Source organism: Bos indicus, chromosome 2, assembly GCF_029378745.1.
Source record: "Bos indicus isolate NIAB-ARS_2022 breed Sahiwal x Tharparkar chromosome 2, NIAB-ARS_B.indTharparkar_mat_pri_1.0, whole genome shotgun sequence".
NCBI classification, from domain to species: Eukaryota; Metazoa; Chordata; class Mammalia; order Artiodactyla; family Bovidae; genus Bos; species Bos indicus.
The window spans coordinates 22,803,787-22,815,059 of record NC_091761.1 but is presented as its reverse complement, the minus strand read 5'-3'; the positions used below and the strand labels follow the sequence as shown (position 1 = coordinate 22,815,059).

Genomic DNA, 11,273 nt, shown 5'->3' with positions numbered 1-11,273 from the left:
AAAGAGTCGGACATGACTGAGAGACTTCACTAAATATCAAGTTTTGTTTCCAAGGTATCAACCAATTTCGTTTTGTGCTGATTATCAGACTATAAAAGACTTACTTCTTATTCACTCATGGCAAAAAGTTTTAAAAATACTATTTAGTGAAACAAATTGTTCTTACATTGAAAACAATTCTTATCTACTTAACATAATTAAAACTGAAAACCAAATTGCCTACTAGTAGGGTAGCATGACCAACACATATATTTTAAAACAAAATGTTAGTAATAATCTCACATTTCAAACAATACTGAAATTTTTAATAAGACAGAAATTTTCAAGTAATACAATCCTAACTACAATTAAGATACAAGGGGACACTTTTTCTAGTTATGGTTTTAACTCAGGAGTGTTTATGAGAGCTACTTGCTGCTGCTGCTGCTGCGAGCTACTTGAGGAGTTGTTAAAAATACAGTTGACCCTAGAACACGGGAGTTAATCTACATATTACTTATAATTGGCCCTCTCTGACTGATTTGTAACGTGTGGATTCGACCAACCAGACTGTACTGTAATATTTACAACTGAAAAATAGCCATGTATAAGCAGACCCCTGCAGTTCAAACCACCACCTTTCAATGGTCATGTATATATACGCTCCATCTCCAGATATGTAGATTTAGGTCAGGGATGAAGTTAGGCCTGTGGATTGTTAAATACTCCCAGCATTTTCTAATGAATACTAAGACCTATTTGAAATATGTTTGACATGCCTTCACCTTAAATGTATTTTTACTACTTAGAATGTTTTCACTATTTTGAAATAATTTAAGCATCTTCACTATTTTGCCCAAAGTTACTTACAGGGCACCTTTTTGTAATTGAGGTACTTTTCTAAAGCTTTATGTTCTTTTTTAAGTTAAGTGAATTACTTCTCAAAGTCATTAAGTATCAATCTACAGAAAATAAAATTTTCTCAAGTAATACTTTCTTTAAATTGAGGTATAGTGTACAGACGCCTAGTCCACTAAATGAATATGTTCTGATAAACAGGAATTATTTGTATGTAAATATACTGAGTATGTACTAACTCTAGCCTTGACAAAAACAAAGCAATTGCTGAAAACACCTACTGAAGAGGAAATTTACACTAAAACATTACACCCATACATAATACTAAGAGATTTTATTTAACTAGAAAAAAATTACTTTAGGGTAATTCTTCAAATAGTAAGTTTCCAGAATGTATTAAACATTTTTTCTATTAAAAAAACAGAAATATTTAAAGTCACCTTGGCTGAGGTTGAATACTAACTTTCATTTTTTTGTTAGGCAAACACCCAAATTTTACTGGTATATTCCAGGCAGGCTCTCCAAAAAAAATCTAAAAATTTATTTAAACAATTTTTAAGACTACTTACTTTCTTCATTGCATTCATGCTCTAAGAAGTGATAAAATTTGCTTGGAAACTCAGATTGAAAACTCTCTATAAACTTATTATAAATCTTCAGTATTAAAAACAGCCCCAGAAACTAACACAACATTGTAAACTACCCTCCAATTAAAAACAACAACAGCAGCTACGCCATCACTCTAAAAAGGTTTTTTAATCTCCTGATTTAATGGGTAATTTCTCAAGTGAGCAACCTTCTCATGTAATCCTCTTCACATACTCAACATAATTTTTTAAATTCTAAAAATTATTTAAAGGAGTTTAAAGATTCAAATTCTAGCCCTGTAACTTCAAAATAAATGTACATTCATTAATGTTCACTATTCCAAGTAATACTTCTTATTCTGCATCACAAGCTTAAATCTCACATTTAGAAAAACTTTGTTTTTATGTGTATCTAGTGTTGTCCTAAGCACTCAAAAATATTAGTATTACTGACAGTATCAGATTGGGCCCGGAAAACAGACAATGGAAATCTTTAATCCTACTCTATACATGTAGAGTAACTGGATATTTTAAAATATCTAAAATATTCACATTAATATCCTGTTTATTTTTCCTTCCCTCTTACCCTGCCTTTATGATTAAATACACATAAATTAAAAAACCACCTTTTCAAATAACTCTCGTCATGGTTACCAAAGCTGTTTTATGTTATCATTCTTAAGAATCTTCAAGTAAACTCAAATTTTTGATAAATCAAAATATTCTGCATTGCTTTAACAGGGGAAACAAAAAACAAGGTTTTGCAAAATGGACTGATAAAATTCCTACGAATCAATGTAGGCTGAGAGTTAAAAGATTTTTTTCAGAAGTTCTATTTCCTAAGCTCATTCTTAGATGAAAAAAAGTAATCTCCAGGAGCCTCTACTCTTCCCTTTAATATATATGTTTATAATAATTTCAGTGTCTGAAATCAAGAATCTGCAAATAAAATGCTAAGAAAAATAAACCATACCAATTTTCTCACCCCATACCACTGCAATTATTTTAAATGCACAGGAATACAACAAACTCAAAAGAAAAAAAATAGTGTTTTATTAACTACCACACTGTTATAATACACTTTAAACGTACAATAAGGTAGCCTTTAAATTTGAGGTGGTCTTAAGAATAACAAATGAACAGAATTCCAAATTTTTGAAATAGGTGAACTGCTGCAGTTATAGGTATACATTTAAGAAAATTGTATAGCTCTTACAAGACCAGCAATGAAACTTTATTTTGTACATTTTTAATAATTGAAAATATAAACAATAATTAAAAAATAAAAAGAAAATACAGCATAATAAAAAACATACATTTCTCAATTAAATGTACTGGATACATATAAATTTTAAGGGAAAAAGCAAAAAAAGGAAAATGGTTTATATTTAAGTGCAGACTGACTACCTAGACCAAAAAAAAAAAAAAAGACTTAAAAAAATATCATAAAACCTCTAGTTCTCTATGACTAATATCCATATGGTTGGAGTATCGTCACTATGGAAGTGATTTTGTTATGTTTGCATATGTTATACTTTACTGGTAATTTACATGATGGCTTTTAAGGCCCTGGCAGACATGTGGTTTTTGGAAACAAGATTGGATTAAAAAAAAAAAAAAATCACTGCTAAGACGCAATAAACCTTATTTTTTTGGTCCTCCAATATTCAAGAAAAGGGATAATTCACTATAACATTTTCTTACCACCCAAATGCCTCAACCTATACATTTTAAACCTTTTTAAACATTGGTTATATTGCCCAACTTCGTTATTGAAAGGATATTAACAAGACATTATTTTGGCAAATTAAATCTTAAACATGGCTTTTCAACAGGATTTAAAAGGTGACTATCCCTAGAGTTCCATGTTAAAATGTATTTTTCAAAATCTTACAAGAGTAATGCTTAAAATATTGTACATAGTTAACCTAATTAAAATAATTAGCTTCAAAATGACAAATTGATAAGCTAAGTAAAGCCTACACTATGTAACATTTGCTTGGAAACTTGATTTGTCAGTTATGCATAATAAAAATTCCAGTCATCAAGAAAATTACAAAAATTTTTTTTATCATAACATGATTTCTTTCACCCACCAACTTTTTTATCTTACAATAGATAAATACCAACATGTTCTCATTTTTACACTAAACCACACAGGATTGGTGCATTTGGTTAGACTACCATTCGCATTGTTAAATTCAATTTTCTCTTTATATAACTTGGTAAAATTTCATTTCTTCTAGATTCCAAAAGTACCTACAAAACCCATGCAATTTTACCATTTTTAATATACTATGGAATATCATACAAAGTAAGGCATTTCAGTGTCATGTATAACCAAGTTACTGTCAATCCAAAAATTTTTGCACATCAATAAAAAGATATCTAAGAACTTAGGAACAATATTCTTCTCACTACTGTATAAAAATAACCACAATGAATAAGTATTTGTGTAATATTTACTCCATTGTCTCATTTCCAGAAACTGTGACAAGCTGTAAAGGTATTTCAGTGTTGGTAAGGATATCTTGATTGCTGGTGGTGGAAGTATTAACAGTTCCTATCCCTGAAACAGAACCTTGTTGAATATTTGCAAGGATAAGTGTTGTTCCTCCTGCAGTAATCAAAGTATCATCTCGTGCAGCTTCCACAGATGCCAGCACTGTACTGCTAGAGTGGATACCTTTTTTATTCTGATGTGTTTTAATATGTTTGGCAAGGTGATCACTTCTCATAAAGCGTTTTGAACATTCTGGACAAACAAATTTCTTCTCACCTGTTAAAGAAATTGAGTTACTTAGTTTTTAAATTCAACATTAATAGACTCGTTCTCTGAGAAAGAAAATAAGCTAAGACTGACAGTTTTAGGGACAGGGAGCAGAATGCAATTAGAATTGTATTTGATTCATGAGCTGTCCCTGCAATATTTTTTCTTCAAAATAAATTTATCATCTTTATTTTTGGGTGAAAAGCAATCTTCAAACTTATTAAACTATACACTGATATCAGATAAGAATCTAATACCTCAACTACGCTAACAGTTTGTTTTGAAACATGTTATAAGATACCAGCTTAAAAATGATGACCTGCAACATACTTCTTTAAAGAAAACTACAGTTTTAAGCTATACTTCAGATATTATTAAAATGTCAGATCCTGATATTTAACCTTCCAACTCATAAATGCAAATTCAAGTAACTACACAAAGTACTTCAAAATTAAAGCCAAGACACAAGCTTGAAATCTAATAAAGACTGGGTAGTCCCAAGAACTGGAGATGGTTATCTGATTTCAGTTGGAATAATCAAAAGCAAGCTTAATACATCATGATGTTAAAGTTAACAAGACTCTGATGCCTAAATTTATTTTTCAACATGAACAAAAAAATTTTTTAAAGTACTTTAAAACAACATTTTTTACACAAAGGATAGACAGAACTTCTATTATGCTGAAGACCCACTATGTGGGTGGATTACTAGAAGGTAAGGCAAAAGGCCAAACTAAAAGGAATACACAGAGAACTTATACAATAAACAAATCCAATACTTTCTTATTTTCTTCAAAATGTCTTATCTATCTCATTTCAGCAACTTTCCTCTCAGCAGGTCCTCATCAGACCTCATGCCTCAACTATTACAGCGACATGCTAGGCTTTCCCTCTCCAATCCAACAAATCAATGCCAGAAAAATCTTCCTTAAATACCAAATTTTATTAGAGTACAGAAATTTACCATTGTACTAAGTGGTACGGGATTTAAGAGTAATTTGTAGATAACTAAATACTTAAAGGTCTCCACTACTTAACTTCCAAGGACTCTCTAACATGGCTCAATCCTACATAAAAGAAATGTATTAACAGAATCTCATCTTCACTCATGACAAATGGAGCTCTCACTTCTTCTATTTGCATACTATTCTTCTGGGAAGGTTATTCCCCAAAGTTTCCCTTGAAACATTAGTTCTGGGAGATGCTCAGTGACAAAATGGCACCATGAGAGGCTGCCACCACCTCCCCTACCTGAAGCCGCACAGTGCTCACTATGAGACTACTGAAGGTGCTCCCTGAAGGCGCTCGCATAGCAAACCTTTAACACAGTGTTTCCTACACTTTGATCACAGACCTTTCTTCCCTTCTACACTGTATCTTTTCATATCCTGCTGATCAAATTCCACTGAGGAAAATTCTAGTATAGGCCCATCTTAAGGTCTTAATGCCCAACAATGCCTTACTAGCCCAGTGATACTGATCTCTGCCTCCAGATATACTTTATCTACTTTCTTATATTGCCAGTTGCAGTTTCAAACAGCTAAAGTTCACCTGTCTACCTACCTGATGAGACAGAAATTAAAACAAGTAGAGCATATAATACACTGCTACATATTTCATGGGTTACTTTATATATTTAGATCTAAGAGATTTCAAGGTTTCACCATAATTCTTCCTTCTAAACTCTCTAGGCTTTGTAAATACATTATATATTTATCAATTCTTCAAATGTTGAGCATAGACTGATGATCAAATTGATCATTATATAGTAGTAAGAGAAAACTACCTGCGTATGTTATATTAAGTTAGAATTCAATTGGGGTCATTCCTAGGTCCATTCCATGTAACAACCATACAAACACTATGTAAACATAATTAAATGAAAATCCTGACATCAAAGATGCTGTGGTTATCACCCCTCAAAGAAAAGAGTTTTCTGCTTATTTCACATATATTAAAACATGAGATTATCAGAGGAAAAGGAATTATTATTACAGTGTTAAGGAGGAAGAAAATAATGATCAAGAGTAAAAGCATACAACTAATTTAGAACATTGACGTAATTAACAATGAGAAGATAAATGTGACTTAAGACACTGAATAAAATGAAAACAAAAAACTGACTGAAAAAAACAACACTAACCACAGTCTGCATAAGATAAAACATTATTTTATAAGATAAGCCATATATATGGCTTGTTTAGAATAAAGTGTTTTTAAATTGATGTTGCTGAAGATAGCAATGTGATGTAAACAATCATATTTTAAAAGATTCAGTTCAGTAAGCTATGCTTAAAAAAAAATTCAAGGTAGTATGTAGCCATATAATTAATTTTTGTCTGTTAAAAGTAAAGATTAGTAACCTGTATGTGTTCTTCTGTGCCTCTGTAATTCATCACTTCGAGTAAATCTTTTACCACAGAACATCCAGTTACAAATAAATGGGCGCTCCCCAGAATGCCAACGAAGATGAGCTCTCAGATGTGAGGTCTTCCCATAGACTTTACCACATCCTGGTATATGACAAATGTGTTGCTTCTTTTTCCCAAGATTGGTACCTCTAAAAAACACACACAGAATAATATATACTTATATGAAAATATTCAAACGGACAATACCACTCATCATATTCAACATGCTGAATTTCAAATAGAAGACATTATCACCATGCGGTCAATCAGAAACCAAAACCGTTTAAAATCAATTTAAATAAGAATTTGGAAGTTTTACATGTTCTTTTACTCCACAACTAATGTGAATGCTGTCCAAATGTAAATATGTTCAAGAAATACATAATTTAAGAGGACATTTCATACACAGTGTGTATAATAAAGCTATTTATTATCTTGTCAGAACCATTCACAAATTCTATGCATAGACCCAATTCAATTAAATTAGTTGTACAGGAAAACTAAATGGTCTATTCAAAGTCACGATGTCAGCTAATTTAAAAAGTAAATAAATCAACAATAGATGCATTAACTCATCACAGGTACAATTAATTAGATGCCTTAATCAGGCTTTAAATTAATATGATATATGCATTATTGATTCACATATTTGTATGGCCACATCCTGAATATACACTGACTTACAGAAAACCAGAGGAAAAAAATCTAGACAAACCTGTCATCTTAGATCCCTAGAATTGTATGAAATAAAAATTATCTTACAGTTAAAATTCCCTTACTAATAACCATGCAGATACCCCAAATTATACATCAGAGACATAAATAAAATGCAGTTTCTCCAGACTGCAAAGTTTTACATCTGTTACATTTCAGTACTTGATGGCAAGAACAAGGCTTAGAAGATATGTGCTTAGATGGGTGAACAGGTATCTTAGCCTAAGCAAGAAGGAAACATTTTTGATTCCAGAAATGATATTCAAATTGTATTAAACACTACAGAAAATGTTATTACTCAACCTCAACAACAACAAAAAAGGATAGTTACTGAATAAAGACAAATAAATGAGTTTATATTTTAAAAAATGACATTTTAGACTCAATTGTCGAAATTTTATTATATAAACTTCACAGTTTCTCTGAGATTAAAAAAGATACATTTAAGACCCCCACCCAACTTCCCCTCCTCCCACAATCTGTCTAGGTATATAGCCTGTAAACCGTCCATAAGCCTGCAAATCCTCCTGTATATATATACCTATTGTTTCTCAAATTTTACTGGAAAAATGCATATTTCCCCACATTTATATTTTAATGTACTCACACTCAGTAGCATGTGAAATTGCCATAGGACAAACAGTGCTAAACGGTGCAGTGCTGGCTGTTAGGTGCCATAGGTGTTCTGAACAGGGAGACATCAATGTGGGCTCCAGTAGTTAGAGAAGGCTTCGTGGAGAAGGTGGGTAGGATTTAGATAGAAAGGAGGGAAGGCATTCCAGGCAGAGGAATAGCATAAGTAAAGACAAGGAGGAGTCATGCTGTTGTCTCAAGGGCAAGGATGTCATAATCTAACACAATTCTAGTTTCAGCTCCAGTCCACCCCCAATTTCTACAACTCTCTTCGAAGAGCTGAGCTGAGTGAAATAGGTTTTGCTGGCTCACCTGCAATGCCAAAGTCTTAACCAAAGCCAACAGTATTTCCATTTAGTTTAGCTCTTTTAAATTTATTTTTGAATGGCCCAAAGAAAAGGAGCAATGTCTGTGGCTATTGGTGTACAAACTGATTTTACATATTGTGTTCACCATAGCAATTTCACAGAGAACCCAATTCAGTTGATTCTACACTCATAACTTCCTGCCTCTCTTCTAAGCCTGCCACTCAGGTGAATCAATGTCTTTTATAAATTCAAAAGTGCTATTATTGTACTAACTTTGCAAATTTTAGCCTGAGAGCAGGAACAAAGCACAAGACTAAAATAAATTATTGCAACAAATGAGTTTTCAAAGAACCAAAATTCCAGGGAAAGATATTTGTTCATCAATTGAATTACAAGGAAACAAGACATATTTATTGTCTGAAAATGAGACAGGCATATAAGAAAGAAAAAAATGAAGACAGGGCACACAAAAATATACAATATAAGAGAAAAGCCCAATACCCATGTTCAAGTTTCTATTCAAAGACAAATTTTACTCAAGACATAGATATGCTAGATATGGACTTATGGCATGTGATATGAAGAAAGAGAACTTAAGTAAATTTCTTAACAACCTTTAAGTAATAAAAGATTACCATAAGTTTTCTTCTTGATTTATATATTTACATCCCTCTACCTATTACATGACCTAAAAAAACTAACAATTTTAAGTTCATATTCTTGACTTCTTAAACTTGCTCCCAAAATTTTAATAATGCAAAGACAGAACGATACAATGAAGCAAGCTAAATTCTGAGTGGAAGGATTAAAAAAGTAAATTGAGTCTTTTGCCTGGGACAGGAGAAACAAAACACAAACTGAAAGGCTGACAGGGAAAGTAACAGAGTTTACAAAATAACTTATTTTTCAAAAAAATGGGCTGAGGTCTAATTCACACAAAGCCTATGTAACAATAATGTCCTTAGAATTTATTTTACTATCCTCTCTTCAAAGTTTCTGAAGGCTGGTTCTGCTTAATAAATATTCGCTAAATGCCCAAACAAATATAATTTTTAAATATTTAATTATATTTTACACCTTGCTCAAAAAGATAAAAACAAAATTTAGTTCTTTAAAGATGCCACTTTACACACACTATTATATTCTTTTAAAGAATACTGCTGAAAGAAAAAGGCCAATATTCTAAAATGCCATCTATCTCACCTTTGCGGAATGGGATTTACTATATGTTATGCTTCTATTAACTGGATGTAGCAACTGCCTATGTTATGATTGTGCCTATCATGAATATATTAGCTGAATTTTGTGCAAATGAGCGCTAAGAAACAATATAGTTTTTTTCTTAAGAACTTCAATTTTAATTGCTCAGAATAAATTATTTTAAAATGAACTCACAGAAGTTCTAGAAAATGAGTATTTTTATAATCTTCAGTTTGAGGAAGACATAATAATAGCATAATAACAATGCATCTCAAGTAAAAAATTTGTGCTTAAAAGAAAAGTTTGCAAACTGTGAGAATTCTCCTTACTTGTATAAACAATCACATTTTGCAAACCACTGAAAAAATGGAAAGGCAATGTAAAACTGGAAAAAAATATCTGCACATATGACACAGAAACAAATTAACAGATTCACAGAAGACAGAAATAATTTACAAAATTTTTAAATGGTAAAATATCAACAAAAAATGTTCAATCTCACAAAGTAACAAAAATATACTATGTAAAAGAATAGTGAGGCATTACTTTTCATCTCTCAGACTTTAAAGGTTTTAAAAAATGGTAAAATTCATTGTTGGCAAGGGTGTGGGCAAACAGACGTTCTCATACACCACCGATGGAATATAAATTAATGCAACTTTGTAGGAGACATTTCCCTTTGATCCAACAATTCCACCACTGCCAACTTATACTGATGAAAGAATCAGACAAATGTGCAAAGACATATGTGTAAGAATTAATTGACAATAAACTCCCCAAAAGTTTTAAATTCTTATACATCCACACACTAGAATACTATAGTCATAAAAAACTGATGCAAGCTTTTTGTAGACTTGGAAGTATGATCACAAAAATTTTCAAAATAAGAAGAACAGACATGTAAAACAGAGAAGGTGATTCTACTTTAAAATATATTTAAAGTCTGGAAAGATAAATACAAATATGTTACAACAGTCATCTTCAAGTGGGGTAGAAATTAGGTATTATTTTAATAGTCTTCTATATTTCTGAATTTTTTGAGCATGTTTTAGTTTAATAAACATAAATTTGAAACTTTCAATTTAAAGAAAAAGAATAAACAAAACACAGGCAAAGCTATGACCCTCAGATTTGACTTTAATGAATAATTTATCTTGAAAATTCTTCTAAAAATGAGGGTAAACTTCAGAAAAGTTGTTGTCTAACCAAATTCCACACTAATTTATTTAAATTGACCAAAACATTTCAAAGAATAAATCAAACAAGTGAATAATTACCATTAGTAAATACAAATGCCTAAGGATCAGATGCAGAAGCAAATTTACTCAGGAGGCAGTATAGTGGTTAAGACAGGTCCAAGAGTAAGAAACTGGGTCCAAATCCCAGTTGTACATGCTCTTAAAAACCATTCATCCTCTCCACGCCTCACATATAAGACTATCTAGAACATAGTAAGCTCTCACTTTAACAATTAGTCATTATTATTAATGGGAATGGGCTGGCCAGTGTACAGATCAACTTTTCAAAGGCAGGTAGGCTTTATTAGATCAAGTTCATTAACTCTATTAATAGATCCCCCCACCCCTGGTCTATTTAAATAGCTCATTTCTGACAGAGGTATATTAAGATATTTCACCATGACTGGAGGATTTGGTTGGTGTGTCTTTAGAGTGCTATCAGTTTTTTCTCTATACACTTCAAAGTTGTGGGGAAAAGGTACCATGGCTAGTAAACTTCTTGATGAAAACTTCATGTTATTAAGAAATATATCCCTATCTATCCATTTGATTAGGTGAAAATATCAAATAGATAT

The 11,273-nt window shown here is 31.6% G+C and overlaps 1 protein-coding gene across 1 annotated transcript in view; it reads right to left on the bottom strand.

Annotated features, from left to right (window-relative positions):
* Positions 1 to 2,454: 2,454 nt before the first annotated feature.
* SP3 (Sp3 transcription factor) overlaps positions 2,455 to 11,273 on the bottom strand; it is a 58,300-nt gene continuing 49,481 nt past the window's right edge. Inside the window, exons 6-7 of the mRNA XM_070803198.1 lie at positions 6,558 to 6,754; positions 2,455 to 4,203 (exon numbers count right to left, since the gene is read on the bottom strand). Coding sequence (XP_070659299.1) covers positions 3,887 to 4,203; positions 6,558 to 6,754 — 514 coding nt within the window. The 3' untranslated portion in view covers positions 2,455 to 3,886. The remainder of the gene's footprint in view (positions 4,204 to 6,557; positions 6,755 to 11,273) is intronic.